General features: G+C 44.1%; 1 protein-coding gene across 1 annotated transcript in view; it reads right to left on the bottom strand.

Moving 5' to 3' along the window:
• Positions 1-19,018, bottom strand: part of PPP1R16B (protein phosphatase 1 regulatory subunit 16B) — a 92,210-nt gene that overhangs the window by 60,306 nt on the left and 12,886 nt on the right. Inside the window, exon 2 of the mRNA XM_037498755.2 lies at positions 6,760-7,106. Within this exon, the coding sequence (XP_037354652.1) occupies positions 6,760-7,009 (250 nt within the window). The 5' untranslated portion in view covers positions 7,010-7,106. The remainder of the gene's footprint in view (positions 1-6,759; positions 7,107-19,018) is intronic.

Genomic DNA, 19,018 nt, shown 5'->3' with positions numbered 1-19,018 from the left:
CTCAACCGCTGCGCCACCAAGGAGGCCCTGATATATGATTTATAAATATTTCTTCCCACTCCAGAAATTGTCTCTTCCTTTTATTGATTGTTTCTTTTGCTGCACAGCATTTTTAGCTGTTTATTTTTGCTTTTTTTTTTTTTTTTGCTTATATTTTGGTGTTATATCAAAAAAATATTTTCCAATAGAACACATTATATTGAAAATGAATGAATGGGTAAAGAGCCATTCAAAATGCAAGACAGACACAAAATAAATTTAAATGTGACAGAGTAAAAGCAGCTAAAATTTGACATAGTTTTAGATTCCACAGTGCAATTAACCTTCAAGAAACTACCACCTGTTGAGTTTGATTGTGGTATCAAAAAATATCCACAATTATCTCAAAAGTCAATTAAAATATTTTCTCTTTCCCAACTACATATCTGTGTGAGGTAAGATTTTCTTCATTTACTTCAAGCAAAATAACATCACAATGGATTGAACACGGAAGAGATATGAGAATCCAGCTATCTTCTATTAAGCCAGACTTAAAAGATTTGCAAAAAATTCAACGAAGGCTATTATCCTGGGGTTTTATTTTTGTTTTAAAAAAATTACTTTCCATAAAAATTTTTATGTTAACACGTGTGGTGATTTTAAAATGTAGTCACAAATTCTACCCCTTCAGGAGATGGAACCTCATTCCCCTCCCCTTGAGTGTGGGCTGGGCTTTGTGTATTATTTCTAAGGAGGAGAATATGGCAGAAGTGATGGCATATGACTTATAAGGCTAGGGCATGAGAGGCAAGGTTTCTTCCTTGCCTGTGGGTGGGGAATCATGCACTCTGAAGGAAACTGGTTGCCACGTTGAGAGGACACTCAAGCAGTCCCATGGAGAAGCTCCCATGGCAAGAAGCTGAGCTGCCCTGTGAAGAGCTGTGATGTAAATGAGTCATCTTGGAAATGGGTCCTGCAGTCCCAGTTAAACCTTGAGGTGACCAAAATATCGTGACATATCCTAGGCTAGAACCATCCACCTAAGCCGCTCCTGGGTTCTTGATCCACAGAAATTATGTGAGGCAGTAAATGTTTATTGTTGTAAGCTGTTAAATTTTGAGCTCATGAGCTATGCAGCAATAGAGAGCCAATACAACAGAGAAAGGATTTACTGTATATTTCAATGAGTGAATATATATGTAATATGGCAAATATGGGTAGAGAGAACCCAGTTAAACAAAAGCTTTTAGAGGTTCTCAGTTCTTAAGAATAGAAAGAGGCCAGCCGCGCCGGTGGCGCAGCGGTGGAGCCCTTGGTTGCGAAGCTGCCCGCAACCTCTGCAGCGCCTGTTAGATCCCCCGCCCCCGGGTTCGATCCCCGGCCGCCAGGTGAGGGTCCCACATGGCGCGCAGACCTCACCTGCGCCCGCTGCTCCCCTGAGCAGTGTACTTCGTCACTCTGCCTGTTCTACTCTCCACTCTGGCTCTGGTGAATTCTCTCACCCTCCCGCACCTCTGACTATACCCAGTGCTTGTATAAATAAATAAATAAATCTTTAAAAAATAATAATAAAATAAAATAATTTTTTAAAAAAAAGAACAGAAAGAGGCCCAGCTCTCAAATAAAAATTTGAGGACAATTGCTCTAAACTCTATAAATTGCCTCTTTATTAAACTTTCTTCAAATTAGCCCACATGAAAGCACCAACAACTTCCTGTTAGGACCCAAAATGCTGTCAATGTTTGCTGTTTGATGGGAGAAATGAGTGATTTTATTTTCTCCAAAATGTTTCTTTTCTCTGTACTTTAAAAAATTTCTACAGCAAGAATGCCTTAGTTTTATTATAAGGAAAAAAGAAACTTCCCTTTTCAAAATCAGCCAAAGTCAGAGTTGGTTTCCTTTGGATGAGTCAATGGTTTGAGCATGCCTCGAAGAGCCCAGGTGTCCGCCAATGCACCTGGGGCTCAGGGAAAGGTTTGTGTATGTGTGTGTGGGGGTGGGGAGACAAGTGGTCCCCAGCCCACCTCAGCCAGAATAGCTCTTTCATCTGTTTTACATATTGGGTTTCTGCATATTTCACTTAAGAAAAGTTTCCACTGCTTAAAAAAAGTTTAAAAACCTTTACCATGAGAATAAATTGAAGAGTTAAATTTAGATTATAGAAGAATCATTCATTTTTTTTTTAATGTGAACATTTTCCACAAAGAAGACTCTACACGTTCTGAGAACTAGTGGTTTTAAAAGAAGTTATCACTGGAAAGAAGTTACAGCTAGGGATGAAGGGTCCCGCAGGGAGGTGGGGGCACAAACAAAGAGCCCCAGAGGTGAGCAGAAACCCTGGGATTCTTAGGGCCCAAAGAGACATAGATCAGAACCACAAGTGAAGGATTCTTTTGTTTTCTAGGAGAAAACAAAAGCAGGAGGGTCAGGGTCCAGTGTAGTGAAAAGCATGGGTTTCAGAGAAAACCAATCTGAGTGCAAGTCCTGGGTCTGACACAATCTGTGAGATCTTAGCAAATGGCAAAGCAAAGGTCTTCATCTATAAAATGAGGTTTGCAAATATAAAATGGTACAACCATTTTGGAAAACAATCTAGCAGTTTCCTTAAAAGTTCAACATAAATTTGCCATATGACCCAGCAGTTCCTTTCTTAGCTAATTGCCCAAGAGAAATGAAAACATATATCCACTCTAAGACTTGCACACAAGTCTTCTTAGCACCATGATTCGTCAAAACCCAAGATGGAAACAATCCAAATGTTCATCTACCAGTGAATGGATTAAAAAAAGGTGGTATATCCATATAATGGAATACTATATGACAAAAAAAAGAAAGAAGTCCTGGGATATACCATAACCAGTATGCATCTTGAACAGGTGATCCTAAATTAATGAAATCAGCCACAAAGATCACCTATTAATTACATGAGTTTGTGTAAACAAAATGTCCAGAAAGGGCAACTATATAGAGGCAGAAAATAGATTAGTGGCAGCCTGGGGTTGAGTATGGGATGGCAGCCAGAATGATTACACACGGACATGACATTTCATTTTGAAGTGATGGAATGTTCTAAAGCTGGGTTGCGGTGATGGATGCACAACTCTGTAAATGTATTGAAAAACACTGAATTGCACCCTTAAAATAGGTGGGTTTATGATATGTAAATTCAACCTTAATAAAGCTATTTTAAAACAGAATTTGATCTATCGACCTCATAGGGCTACTATGAGGATTCACTGAGATAACAGCTATAAATCCTGCTCCCTGGTATATACTAAGCACTTTATACCAGTAAGTAATAATGATGATGATAATCAGAATCTATATAATAATAGATTATATAAGTATAAAATAATAGATAATGCAGAATAACAATTTATATCACTTATATAATTATTACTAAACCACTTCAACATTTGTCAACTTGATTTAACTCCAGCACAACTTTCTGAGGGCGATGTGTTACATCATCCTCATTTTAACAGATGGGGAAACTGAGGTGCTGAAAAGTTAAGTAGCTTTTCTGCAGTTGCTCAGCTAGCATAAAGCAAAGCAGGGACTGGAATCTTGGAGAAATAGTTCCAAGTCCAGGCTCCTCGCCATGACCCTACATTGCCTCTCAGCTGTATACTGATTTACTGCTCTAACTAGTGCTGGGAGTGGGGTATAGTAAAGACTCACAGACGAGGGAGCACAGGACCCAGACCTGCAGGGTGATAGATATTAGTCCGGGGAAGAGTGTCCCTGACAGAGGGAACTGCAATTGCAAAAGTGGGGAGACAAGAGAACACAAGAAGCGAGGGGAGCTGGAGGACTGGAGTGTGGGGGTGAGGATGTGGGGGTGAGGTGCCAGGCAGGCAGGCACCTCAGGCAGATCCAGAGCCAACAAGGGTCCTAGTGTCCAGGTGTTAGTCTAAAGGCAGTGCAGAACCAGGGAAGGATACTGAGTGAGTCTTTCTCTGAAACGACTCACATTGCCCTGGCAGGTGGAGGAGGTTGACTCAGCCGCTGCTGTGAGCTTAGGGGAGCGGGGGAGCTGCCATCCCACATTTCCATCCCGCTGTGAGCTAACGCCCCAGCAGCCACCCCAACACCAGCTCCGCCAGCACGCAGAAGCCATGCCAGCCAGCTGGGAGCAGCAGGCACTGTTGTCCTGCCAGAAAGCTGAGCATAGCCTCACCCCACCCAGATTGCTTGCTGACTGGTGGCAGCTTCACCACCCCTTACTCCAACCCAGCCACCTATGGCCCCCAGAGGCATTTCTCACCCCACCCTCATGGCCTGGTACAGGCCACAGTACCCCTGGCATTCACCCTAACTTGGCTGTCCCCAGAGCCAAGGGATCAGCCCATGGGGTCTAGCACTTTTCTCATTCAAATATAATACACATACACTTGACTCCATCTCTTCCATTTTCCCACACCTGTCCTAGATCAACAAATATTCACAGTGGCAAAAGCAAAACTAATTAAAAACCTTCCATGCCCATTGATAGGAACTAGTTCAAAATCTTTGGTGAATCCACAGTATTGGATACTGCACAGCTGTTAAGGGGGACCATGCAGATCTACTATTTCCACTGTACATGAACTAGCATGGAAGTGCCTCCCCAAATATATTACTGGGTGAAAAAGAAGAAAATTGCAGGATAGCACATCTAATAAGTCATTGCTGACAACACTAAACCAAAAACACAACTCACTCCATATTTTTCCAAGTTCACAAATACCTAGTTAAGTGAGAAGAATGCCTTGAAGGAAACACATCGAACTAACCATCATGGGAGGGAGGGAGGGAGGGAATTTTATTCTGAACACTTTTATTATTTGATTTTTACATGAATATGCTTTTGTATAACTGAGTTATTAAAAACATTAAAGTTTGCTAAAAAAAAACACAGGAAAAGTTTGTTAAAATGATGCGAGCTAGTGCAGGGTTCAGAGTAACTTTTCAAAGAGCTGTCACATCCAGAAATTTGCCTAAATCTTGCCACGCCTTCCACAAGGCAAGTTCAAAACCCCATGCGCAGGTTAAGAACCTGGACCCTGAGAGGTAAAACCAGCCACTCAAGGTCAATGGCAGGGCTGAGGGCTCCAGTCCACTGCTTGTCCTGACCAGACTCAGAGAGTTGGCAGAGTGGGGTCCCGGCAGGGGCTGGGGGGCACCAATGTGCACAGGGGCTCACAAAGCCCCTGAAAAGCCCCTTCTGGGAGGGAAATTGGGGCTTTGTCAGGGAAGGAGAGTAAAAGGTGGTGAAAGAAGAGCTGATGAACCAACGCCCACCGCAAAAATTAGACATGATGATGAGCCGCCCACCGAGTGGGGTGGGCCCGCCACGTCACCCTGCAGATCACACGTGGGCAGGAGCCTGGCAGGGCCATGTCCCCAAGCCTGAGACTCATGCCTCTCTCACGGGGGCTGCTCACCCCGGGTTCTGGGCTGAGCTGTTTCCAGCTGAGTGGTTCTGGGATGCTTCTCATTTCCAGAGCTCATTTCCCAGAGCACTGTAACCAGGCCAGAGATGGAGCCTTCTAGAATCTGAGGAGCAACATACATAAAACCCAATAACTGTAAGAGTTACTAACCCTCATTTCTTTCACAGGCTGCATTAGCAGCAAGTGTCTGGAGGGTGTGCAGAGACAAAAAAGCCACAGGCACCAGGAAACACTGCTAGGCCCATCAAGGCAGCCAGAGAGGACTCACATACAGAAGGGACCAGAGGTTGCTGAGGGGAACACAGGACCCATCATAGCTCGGCTGCAGGATGAGCAGGTGTGACCCCTAAGAGCATGATCAGAGAAAAGCCTCCCGCCCCATCATAGTTCCTCCATTTATTCTTTTATCCCAAAGCAAACCTACAAGGCCTGAGGCTTCTGACCTTGACTCTGCTCTCCATCTGTAAAAGGGATAGTATTATACCTGCCTCTTGGATATTGTGATAGCTGGATGATGGGACACATAGTAATAATATAATTCAATAAAAGTACAAATATGGGATATCCATCAAATCTGGAAACAAATTATGAGTGTGTATATGTGTTTATATTTTTTCATTTGTTTCACAGAGTGACAATGTCCCAGACAACTTTGCATATATGCATCTATGTTTCTACCCTATATATATTAACTTCAATATAGAAATTAATCAAATAAAACATAGTAAAAATATAAAAATAAAGCCTATTGTACTATTTGCACAGTCTGAGGGACCATGTCTAAGAACTTTCCAGTTTTATCTAGTTGAATGTTTATATAAGCCACGGCAGGAGTGTCTGACAAAGCTGGTTTTCCAGCTCATGGAGGTAGCCCCCTCTAAACCATCTATGCCTGCAGTGAAGGCTCAATAAAATGAAGAGATACAGACAGCCCCAAAGGGGTGCCCTGGCACAGAGAAGGGGCTTAGGAAATACAGGATCCTATGAGTACTGAACTCTTGGCCAGGAGAACCCAGATCCAACTTGGGCCACCATAACCGGTGTAGTAATGAAAGGAGGTTGTCAGTAAATATTTCTGACAGGGAAGGAACATTGTCATAGTGTTCATTAGCCAAAAGCTGGCATTTTTGTTTCCCCCAAAAAAGCCTACGGCACATGCAGAGCATTCCCTAGGAACATCCACTTCTGAGATGTTTGGGGAGGCCCAACTGGAGGCCCAAGGCTGGCACTTGTGCGAGTGCCAGCCCCACCCTGCTCACACTCCACAGCGCAGCACTGGAAGCCAGACCCCGCACAGGAGGGGCACGGCCAGGGCAGCTGGCAGCAAAGGAACAGCGCGGCCTACCTTCCTCAGCGTCATTCCTCAGCGAGGCCTCCAGGAGGGCCACGCTGGCCTCAAAGGACACCTTCTTGCGCCGGCCGCTGGTGCTCCGCTTCCGCTCGTGTTTGCGCTTGCGGTGCTGCAGGTCCTGCTCGTACTGGGCCCACTTCTTCAGTTGCTGGGCCCGGCGCTTCTGGGCAGCTCGCAGCCGCTCCAGCGTGGGTACCTTCTCCAGCAGCTGCAGCTCGGTCAGCAGGTCCACGTGACTGGCCATCACCACCGCGCCTCCCCACGCCTTGGGGGCTAGCACGGGGCGCCTGGGGCCAGGGGCGCTTGGGGGCTCCTGTGGGCATGGGGCCTCATCCTGGGGCCTGTGGAGCAGAGACACAGATGGACAGGCCTGTCAGCATCAAAGCTCAGGTCTGGTTAGGTCATCGGGGCCCAGATTCAAAATGCTTTCCCTCTCTATTTTCATATTTATTCTTCTTTTTTAAAATAGATATAATTGGGCCTCCCTGGTGGCGCAAGGGGTTAAGCACCGCACTATGAAGCAATTCGCAGCTTCTGCAGTGCTAGTTGGATCTCCGGCCAGGGAGATACCCACAAGCCACAGCAGACCTCTCCGGCCTCACCAGCTGCTCCCCTCAGCAGTGTATTTCAAGCAATCTGCCTGTTCTGCTCCCCACTCTGTCTCTGGTGAATCCTCTCACCCCCCACACCTCTGGCTTGTACCCCAGTTCTTGTATGCATAAATAAATTTTTAAAATAATAATAAAATAAAATAGATATAATTAACCTATAATATTGTGTAAGTTTAAGGTGCACAGCCTGTGGATGTGATACCCTTGTGTATTTCCAGATGATTGCCACTGTAGCCTTAGCCAACAGCTCCATGGGGCATAAAATTTTCCCTGTTCTGTGATTCTATTGTTATAACACACAAGGGTGTCATATTATGATAATACATAAAGGGGTTATTGTGATATTGTTATGACATATAACAATTATATTGTTACAATTGTTATATTGTATTGTTATAGCATATGTGGAATTTATTGTGATATTGCTGGAACATATAAGGAGTTATGTTGTGACAACTGTTATATTGTTCTAACATATAAGGGATTATTGTGATATTGTTATAAGATGTTATATTGTTATAATTGCTATTTTATTACAGCATATAAAGAGTTAATTGTGCTATTGGTATAATAAATATAAAAGGGGTTTAGTGTAATACTGTTATAATTGTTACGTTGTTGTTATAACATATAAGGGGTTTATTGTGATACTGTTATAATTGTTACGTTGTTACAATATATAAGGGGTTTACTATTATTTTTAAAGGGATTAATGCCATTTTTAACCTCTCAGCATTTATTTATAATGATAAACATTGATCAAGAAATAATCCACATAAACAAAAGTTGTTTGGGGTCCTTAACTTTTAAGAGTATTGAGGTTGATAATGGCCGAAACTGAGTAGAAAATCTTAGTTGAAGTTTTCCTCTTTGGAAACCTTAAAAAGTCACATCTCTTACTCTATCTAATTCTTGGACAGATTTTCAAAATCTGAAACCAACTGGTCTCTGCTTTCAAATCAGCACAGACCCTAAAACCTCGCAGATGCAGAGAAAAAGATTTGGAACAACTGGAACATTCCAAAGCCTGGTTTCCTACACCTAAAATGCTGTCTCCTCCTCCCAGGCTATTCAAGGAATAAAAAGAACAGGCCAAAAATTATATGCCTAGTAGGAAAAGAGAAACAAGCCCAGAGAAAGAAGAGCAGGACCATGTAAATGAAGCACATCTGGGACCCCACAAGCAAGGCAGGAGGATAATTGTGGGCTGTTGGATGATAGAGAAAGTTGGCCCAGGTTCTACATCTGTGTAACATTATCACAGAGGGACTCCGAATAGCCCTGGACTTCCTACACCTAAAATGCTGTCTCCTCCTCCCAGGCTATTCAAGGAATAAAAAGAACAGGCCAAAAATTATATGCCTAGTAGGAAAAGAGAAACAAGCCCAGAGAAAGAAGAGCAGGACCATGTAAATGCAGCACATCTGGGACCCCACAGGCAAGGCATGAGGATAATTGTGGGCTGTTGGATGATGGAGAAAGTTGGCCCAGGTTCTACATCTGTGTAACATTATCACAGAGGGACTCCGAATAGCCCTGGACTTCATCCAAGTGGTTGGATATCAATAGCTCACTCTTTTTTATTGCTGACTAGTTTTCCATGGTATAGGTATGCTCCAGTTTGTTGAACCAGTCACTCCTTGAAGAATGTCTGGGTTGCTTCCAGTTTGGGGCTATTACATTCATGTGTAGGTTTTTGTATGAACAGAAGTTCGCATTTCTCTGGAGTAAATGCCCAAGAGTACAATCGCTGTGTTGTATAGTAATTACATGTTTAGTTTTATACAAAACTGTCAAACAATTTTCCAGAGTGACTGGAACATTTTTCATTTCCACCAGCAATGTGTAAGTGATCTACTTTCTCTGCCAGCATTTGCTGTTGTCACTGTTTTGTTTTGTGTTTTTTTTTAGGTAGACTTTTGGTTGCCTCTTTAAAAATAAGGAATGCAGAAAAGTAGAATTCATAGCCACATTGTATCTTCATGATGGTGAGAACTCACTGGAAGTCAACAGAGGACATATTTCCTTTTCCCCCAATTCAAGGATCAAACATTTCATGGGTACTTGATTCAGAAAAGAATCAGGGACCAGCACTGCCTTCTAGGAAATCCTTGTCAGTCTGTGGATGTGTCTATATATTCATTTAATCCTCCTGACAACATAGTGAGGTAGATATTGTTATCATCCCCATTTTACAGGTAAGGAAACTTGAGCCCAGAAAGTTTAAGCAATTTACCCAACATCACACTGCTGAAAAAAATACAAAAGTCAGTCTGCTTGGGGTTATCAGAAAAGGTTTTCCAGAATAGGTTTTCCTGATTCTCAAGGGTGAGCAGGAATTCACCAGGTGAGAGCAGCAGACAACAGCTGAGAAGGAGCTTGGCCTACATCAAAGGCCTGCAGAGGGACTGCCCTCCACGAAGGAATGCTGGAGAACAACACACATAACATGACTTGAAGATGAATCCTCTGACCCAAAGAGAAAAAAAGTCTCAGGGGCCGCAGTGAGCAACTCATGGCTGTGGGTCAGACTTCACCAAAGCACCCCCTGTGAGCCACATCACATTTTGGTCCAAAGAATATTTTGCAATATTGGAATCCATTGGTAACATTTAAAACTTGAAGATTTTATATCCAAATAGGATTTTCAGCTTTTCTTAGAACATCTCAGTATTTGGCCACGCTGGGTACCCATGGCAACAATTAGCAGGTGTGGAGTAGGACTGGCCCCTTCATATGGAGCACTTACCCTCTAGTTTACCATAGTCCCACTACCTCCCTTGCTCCACCTGACTTTCCTCACTAACCAGCATCGCTTGCCGCTATGATCACCTGAGTTTGCAAGTCCTGTCCTAGACAGAATGAGACAGCAGTCTTCAAATATCACCATGTCCGATCAGCACAGGAAAGAGAAGACTGCCTGTAAGTCTGCCCTATGCTGAACATGACCAAGGTCCAGGGAAGCATCAGTGCACACCCGAAGAACAGACAGCCAAGCTCCAGGATCATGCAACAAGCAATTGAACGTGTTTGTGGTCCAGTAGCTGTCTCAGAAGATGACCAATTCTCCATTGCTCACTGGAGAATAAAATTTCCACTACGTCAAATGGACCTGAACATTCTGTAAGATTCCTTTTAGTCCTGAGATTCCTACATAGATACTCATTTCTTCATTATCAAGTATTTACTGTTTACCTATTCAGTGAGAGCTACCAAACAACAAGCTAACACGGAAGATAAGAATAAACATCCCAATTACTGCCATTGTTCATGAAAGTACTTAATCCTCTTCAAAGAACTTCCCAGCTACCATCCCAGCACGTGTTTTCCCTAAGCGTGGCAGAGGAAGCCACTCCAAGGGACTTTTCAAAATTACAGGACACCCAGGCTTCATATAACATGGACTCTGAGTAAGTCGTGCCCTTTTTACTTCCTTTTTAATCTATCAGATTTTCTCCAGAAGAAAGTGTCAGTTCAATGCTAATAGTCTGTTAACATCTTTATAACCTTGTCAGTCTCCCTAGTAAACAAAGAAAACCAGCCTCACACTCATGCCTTGGGTAAGCAAATGTGTAGGATACAAGGAATAACGTTGTTTTGTTTTCTGTGGATTTGTTTTCACAGTTACTGTTTATTTATGGTAGTGATATAAAATCTCCTTTTAGATTCTGTCTACTTCAGTGGAAAAGGGGGTAAAAAAAATAAATTTTAAATTATGGTACTTAGTATTGGCAAAAATTCTAAGCGATGGACATCTAGGAAGCCCACCTGCCAAGATCCTCAATGGCAACAGTCTTAGAAGGGAAGCATTCATATGAGCTCATTATTTCATCTGAAAAATCTTTACTGGGCATGTCTCACATGCCAGGACTGTGCTAAGAACTAGGGACACTGCAAGGCAGAACAGGTATGGTCCCTGCCCACTGATGAGATGACAAAACAGAGGTAAAGGAAGTGGTGACAAGAGGATAGAGAATCAGTGGTAACTGGAACCCTCGGCCTGACTCCCAAAGCAGTGCTCCCTCCCAGAACCTCGGTGCCAGGCCCCACACAGACAGAAGGCACTCTGCAGTGCCCTCACTGGTTCTGGCTGTTTACTCCCGGCAAAGGAATTAAGGGCAGTTGCCCAGCCCCCTGGAGAAAGGTGAGGACAGTACCTCCCAAGGGCCAATAAAAGGGGCCAGAGAACATTTTCTCTGACTTTGTTCTCCCTACTGGCCCCTCCCGCCTCACCCTTCTGGGTTCCCTAGAGCTGGGGCTCCAGGACAGCTCCCTCTTGACTGCTGATTTTCAGGTGACCTAGTTTCCCCCAATAGACCCACACACCTCCTCCCACCCCCAGCTGAGAAAACCCTGCTTGGTCTAATTAAAGAATTGCATTGTACTGCTAACACAACAGCAGGGCAGCCCCCCAATAGGGCAGCAGCCTGGGTGCTGGGGCAGCCCACAGAAGTCCTGACTCCTGTAGGCTTCAGGCTGGCCCCCTGTGTGCAGACCCCAGCGCACCTGTCTGCACTTCAAAGAAAGGTCCAGGTAGTAATGGGGGCACAACCCAAACTGCCAGGACCTGGAAGAGCAATGCCATCACCAACACTTCCAGGAGATCCCCAAGGAGGACCCATCTGGAGAAAACCAACTCCATGGAGACATGGAACGTGGAGTGTTATAGGAACATCTTGAAGGATCTTCCTCCAGTAAACAGGGCATGTAGGGCTGCAAGTCATTGGAGGGCTGGCCCTTCCCAGCAGGAGTAGGAGGAGTCTCCAGAGGCCACGTCCAGGTAAGGTGGTCCCGGAAATATGTGGACATGAGATATCAAAATCAAGTGGAAAGGGGACGAGGTACTTAATTTTTCCAACAAATGGCTCTATGAGGTCTAGGTAGCTGAACCAAAACAGCCCAATTTGGGGCAGCAGAAAGCCTGAGGTCAAGGCACTTGACCCTCAGTGTGGGGGAAACAGACAGTTGGAGTGAGCCTTGATTCTCTGCTGGTTGCTTCTTGAGCACCTAAGCTTGATTCCCTTTGCTACACCCACTAACCCTTACTGCCCCCAAAGGGAAGAAACTGAGCCAGTGTACCCCTGGGGAAGAAGGCTGTGCAGGGCAAGGCTGAGTCTTGAGAGGAAAGGATCAGAAAGTCCTGGGGGGTGGGTAGCAGGTGGGGGTGGGGTGTGTGGACAGGATGGACTACAGAACCCCTCCCCCATCAAAATGAAAAGAAGACTATGCAAATGTTATTTGGAGAATGAGTATGCCTCTGGCAGAATATAAGAGAGGAGGAAAGGCATAGGTCTGATGAAAGACACAGGTGGATGCTGACCTGTGTGAGCTCCCCATTATCACTCTGCAGGGTCCTGATTGATCAAAGCCCATCAGCAATGGCCTAACTCAGCCACAATGACTGGTTGTGGGAAGACATCTGACCTAAGTTGGCCCAATCAGAAGCTCTCTCTTCCTACTGTGTGAAGTAGAAGCATGAACCCTAGTTGCTGCTGGAGACCATCTTGCCACCAGCTTTGCCAGAAGCTTGCAGTTGGATGAATCCAATACTTGGGAGTCAGAGTTGAGAAACAAGGTGTTAGCCACCAAAACCACCTATATTACTTAAACCAATTAGATCAAGTTTATTACTTGTAGCCAAAAGCACACTAGCAGACAATGATGATTTTAGGGATACAGGAATGGGAACCCCAAGAAGAAACCATTGCCTGAAGCAAGGTGAGTGGCCTCTTGCTGGGGCATATTACCAGAGACCTCCACTGGCTTCTGTACAGTGTCGCTATGGCTTGTTAGGCCCGCGCTGAGAGTCAGCCTTGAGGGAGGGCGGAAAGGCCAAAGGGGGTTCCCACAGCAGCCCCACCCCTGAGCTAGAGCAGGGTCCCAGGTCTTGCCACTCTTCAATCCCAGGGGAAGAGCTAGATGACACATTTTTGGACCGGAGCCTAGCGCCTTGAGAAAAACAACACGAAGGAAGGTGAATTCAAATTAAAGAGACTTTCAAACATGAGTCAGACAGTGTCTCAAAGTTCACACTGTTAAAAGAAAATGTTAAGATATTTTTTCATGTTCTTCAGCTATTCTTCTCCACACAATATTGGCAGCAGCCTGGAGGAAGGCCGCGAGTGCTTTCTCCTCATGCTTCCTGTACCACTGAGCACGAGGCGGGAAAGGAAAGCAAAACAAACAACACTGGCTTTCCCCGCCCCCTTGGATCTCACTCGGACCATTTTCTCTCCTAACAGATGCAAACACGCCCCTCTCACAACATACTTCTTCAAATAACGACATTATTGCCCCCACTCCCATCCCAGTGCAAAGATGCTCATGAGCAAAGAGATTTCTGGGGCGTTTGGTGCTCCAAATAGCTGAATTAGAAATGAACCTGGTCACCCTCCACACCGTCCTCATGGGATTTTGTGGAGCTGACTGTCCTGTGCCTCCTGGGATAAGCCTCTGGACTTTGGTGACACTCATTGCAGATACACATCCGGGTCTTAAATCCCAAGACCAGAGGCTTGCAGGTGGGTCTCAGGTCCCAAGGACTTCACTCTCCTCTCCTAGCTGTATCTCTGTCTCCTGAAGCACATTTACTATGACCCAATTCGAAAAGACTTTCAAGGGGGAAGGGCCAGGGAGGACAGCAGGATTCAAGAACCACAATTCAACAAGAACAATGAGCGACCAAGCATCAATTGCATCTTGAGCTCTCTTAGGAAGAGACCTGACCAGCATGGGGGTGATAATCATAATAGCCCAGCTGACTTCCGTCTCAACAGGCTGGACCTTAATGAGAATATAAGGTTTCCACAAAAACCATGATGGAAAGAAATAGTTTTGTTCTGAGCAGATTTAGGATGACAGGCAGGCAAAATGACGAAGCAGGAGCAACCTGGCACGAGGAAAAACTGTCTAATGTTGACAATTCAACAAAGTCCAGCCATGGCACAATGCCAAGGTCCTCACCCCCAGGACCTCCATGGCCACTTGTGAGGTGGCCACTATGCAGGGCAGCAGGCAGGGAGCCTGGCAGACAGAAGCAAGCATGCTACCACGTGTCTGCAGTCCAGCATCTGGTAACCACCAGGCTAGACAGCCTGTGAGGACCATTCCAAGTAGATATTGATGATGTTTGGGATTCACTCTGCCTGTGAGTATGAAACAGCTTTCTCAGGCTGAGCTCCAAGAAAACAAAGGATGTCACAGCTCCAACAGGTGAAAAAAAACATGAACATAGCAGTCTTCCACACCGAGCTTCTCCCCCTGAACCTGAACCCACAGAGGCCCACACACTTGCGGGAATGAATGCCAGTGTGGGGGAGGCCGCTGGGGACAGAATGAAGGTGCCAAGGATGGGACACATACAAAGCTGACATGATGTCTACATATTAGTCAGTCACAGTCACAGTGCTAAACTGAACAGCCAGTCTTCTAAAGAAGCTTATGTAATAGCTAAACACAGGGAAATGGGAGTCCAATTACACATACTGTTTCTCTAGGCTTGGGGGAATGTGGTCCACCCCCAACCTTTGCAAGAAGAAAACTCTCCCTTTGCTGTTGGAGGGATCGTTTTCCAAAGGAGGCCACCTGTAGCCACAGAACACCCACCTAGGTTACATATTTAAAAAACAGGGCTGGCCATTCCCATGGCTGAGCCTGGAGAAATCTTTGCCTCCTCTGCTTCCTTCTCTGAGCATGACATCCTTGGCCAGACTTTCTTCTGTTGTGCCAGCTCTTAAGTTGGTGATGGCTACTTGGAGCACTGTGAGGGAGGGGTTATGAGGCTATGTATGATAAGAGGAGGCATGCGTGCTGTGATTGATAAGTAATGTCTGCATGACAAGGAATAGCTACAAATACAATGGTAGGCAATTCTTCTACATTACATTTGCCTAAACCAGGATTTCAATACTCACCTGTGTCCTATTTGGATCTTAAATACAAGCAACTAGAAAGTTATCAGAATGTGTGGAAGGGTCCCTCAAATCCCAGTATATCATCCAAAGAGTACCACAAAAATCACCATGGCCTCAGTGGTAGATAAAAATGAAGAATAGCTTAGGTCATAATAGGAATTTCTCCAACAACTTGACCTAATGAGTAGAATGAAGAAAGATACATCATTACTCAATTCCTCTCAATTGATTGCATCCAGGTTTTAGGAAGCAGTATGCTGAGCCAACACAAGCAAAGAATGGCAAGCGCTGCAGCTGCCTGCCGCCTCTCCAAACCTGTCCCTGGAGAGGAGGGAGATAAGCATTCTTCTTATAACCAGATGGGGTCCCTTCTTGAAGGGGAAGCACCAAAGTTACTACAACCAGCATCTCCATCTAGATCTGGGGACCCTTGCATCTCACCCATTCCAAGTACCTATAGTCCCACACCATTGCCAACATAAAGAAGGAAGGGGGCTGTGGGCTGCTTCCTAACATGATCCATCTCTGGACTTCAGATACCTCAAAGACATCCCTAGCAAGCCGTCTCCTCGCCTTATGCCAAGGATGTTCTTAGCCAATTCTGAACTAGCTGGAAGGGAATTTTAGAAAGCTTTTAAAATCACTTGTTCATTGAGGTGTAGAGAATAATTCCAAGGAAATAGGACAATCAAAATAAGAACATTGGACTTGGAGGAGAAAGTCCTACACTGGAGGATGGAGAATGAGCAAGAGAAGGACTAAGGCAATGCAGAGAATAGATACCGCTGAACTACAGACAGTAACGGTGTAGCTGGATTCAGATCCAGGTCTGTCTAATTGCAAAGGCTATGTACATAAAAGGAGAAGACTGAACTGGGGAATCTCTTAAAGAAACGTAAGTGCTTTAACAGAGTTTCCTCATGAAATGCAAGATTTCAGAAAATCCATAGTGTTAATGATCAGGGAAATAAGAAGACATTTCAACTAAGAAACCAGACAGATCAATTCATAATAGAACAAATACTCCTTGAAATCTGTCCAGACTTAGACATATGCTTAATGAAACAAAAGGCAAGCATTATAGAACTTGTGAAATGTGTAGGTGAAACGAGCCCAGGCTGATTACAGCAGCTTCTGTGCCCAGCAAAACTCCCAGGTGTCAGGTTCTTTACATGAAACATCTCTTGAAATTGTTGGACCAACTCTGCCATGTAGGTATTTTTCCCATTTCAAAGAGAGACTGAGATTCCAAGATGTTAAGGTAAATAGGACTGATGTTCCAGTTGTTTGCGGCTGGCATCTCTTCAGATTAGTCTATGCTATGATGGTTAAATATTTTTAATATTCCATTGTTTGAAAATAAAAGGAAAAAGGCCAGACAGGGGAGATGGCCTATGAAAGCAGGACTGGAAGCAAGGCATCCTTGTAGGAGAATAAATTTTATACAGAGTGGGGATACTTGATTAAAGTCATAATTTCCCCTACTGTTGGAGCCGACATTATGTTTAGAGGCTTGGGCAGGAAATATATGTATCTCATCCTAAATTTCATAAAATCTGCCTTTTAAGCCCCTGTGGATTCAACCCCCTGTGACCAGTGTTCTCTGAGTGAACAATTTCTTTTTTTTTTTCACTTCATCCTACAATTGCCAAAGCAGATTCATAACAGCGACTGTCCTCTCTGTTCTGAGAGATGAAACGGTCAGTAGAATAAGTCAGAAAGTTTCCAGATGCTCTGCATCCTGCTAAATGAAGTTTCCATCTAATGCACAGGCTTTGAAGTCTCACAGTACTGGGTCTGTGACCTTCCAGGTCATCGTGCAGAGGAACCAGTTCTAGTAGACTGCCTTTATGTTACTTCAGTTCCGCCCCTCTTTCATCTCCAGCCAAAGTCTCTTCACTTGATCCCCCCCCTCGGCTGCCCTTGGGTGTACAGAACTCTAAGCTTACCCCTGCTTCCCCTTTGACCAGCTTTATTCCCCTTGAACACGGTAAATTCTCCATAAGTCACAGACTTAATCTCATGAAAGTGATATTGCTGTCACTGAATTTATCTTGAAGTTCCCTGTATTAGCTATTTTCAGTCTACATGTAGATCTCTGATGCCTTCTCGTCATTTCAATCCTCTCACTCATCATTTTCCCCAGCAAATTACTGAACACCCTTTCTATTTTATACCTGATAGCATCAATAAGTAGCTAGTTTCAGGGTTTACTTCTGGCAATTTTCTCCCCTAGTTCACTTGCACTATTAATTTAAAACTTCATTCATTTAAGCAATTGGTACCTCTCACAATCCACTATGTGCTAGGCAGTGAAGTAGGGGGACTCTCTGGGTCCCACAATGAACAAAACTATTATCAGAAAGGTTCTCCTACTATTAGCAGAGGAGCTTTTTTTGGTACTGTCCCTTTTATTTATAACTGTTGTAAACTCTATAGACACACACACATACACTACTGGAAAGCACTAGCTTTGCCCTTCTACATGCAGACAGAAACTGGAGGGGAGGCAACACAGGAAGAAATAGCAAAGGAAGAAATAGCACCAGGTGACTTTTGTGTTTTGAAAGCTTTTTAACCAAGGGCAGGCTCTGACCAATGTTGTACATGGTGGCTACAACTTGGATAGAAGCTTTTATTCTTACTCTCTGAAAGACTTCAGGTAACTACATCTGGAAAGCAAGGAGACACATCACAGAAAAGACTCACAGAATGGTAGCCCCATATTCTGACTCCAAGTAGCCCAATTAAGGCTGAAAGAGCATAAGAAAAATTTTGGCTGTTGCCTGCAGGAAACTGAGTTTAAGAGTCTGAGTTTGGTTGAGTTAACTGCCTGCTAAACAACAACAAAAAATTCATTACTCTTCTGAAGAACATAATAGAATCAAGAGTCTCTTCAAGTCTCACTCACAATGTCCAGGATATATCCCAAAATTGCTAGAACTTTTTAAAAAATAAACAGGGAAATGGGTCCCAAACTCAAGAGGAAAGGCAGATAATAGCAACCTACCCTAAGATGACCCAGATATTGGATTTAACAGATAAAGATTTGAAAGCAGCTATTATAATGTTACTTAAGGATGAAAATGAAAATATGCCTGTAATAAATAAACAGATGGGAAATCTCAGCTTACAAAGAAAGCCCCACACTACTAATCAGATCACCTAAATTCCCACCAACACCTTGCTCTGCATCCAAAGGAGTCATGCTTTTCACTAGGGACAATCATGCTAATATTGGCTTCTATGACCATTTTTAACACCTTCTAAGTGTCAGGTGCTGGGCTGGCGTTGGGAGCAAAAATATGACACAAAATCTCAAACTCCAATCCCAAAGACTCAGATCTTTTCACCTTACAATACCTATATAGACCGCTGGTCACTTTTAATATCCTCCCTTCTCTTCCAGGTCTTAACTTGGAGGAAGAGATTAAAGTTCTGCTGTGGCCTCTTACCTGGTTTCATAGTTCCTCATGTTAGCTCCCAAATCACTCCTGAACGAGCCATTAGTCCCACATAAAGCACACAGGAATGAGGGGCAGGCTGTCAAGTTTAATACACCTCCACATTCTCCTTTCACAGCAAAAAACAACCTCCACTGGCTTATTAAACAGATCAGGTCTATAAAAAACTATGGGTACAGACCTCCAAAAGAGTCATTGGGGAGCCATTTGTTATTATAACATCTTTTTCCAGTTCCACTAACAGGTGATTTGCTTTTTCAAAACC

Source organism: Talpa occidentalis, unplaced genomic scaffold (genome assembly GCF_014898055.3).
Source record: "Talpa occidentalis isolate TD23 unplaced genomic scaffold, MPIMG_talOcc4v2.1 talOcc4.10, whole genome shotgun sequence".
NCBI lineage: Eukaryota > Metazoa > Chordata > Mammalia > Eulipotyphla > Talpidae > Talpa > Talpa occidentalis.
Note: the sequence above shows the minus strand (reverse complement) of the source record. Positions and strands in the feature narration are given on the sequence as shown.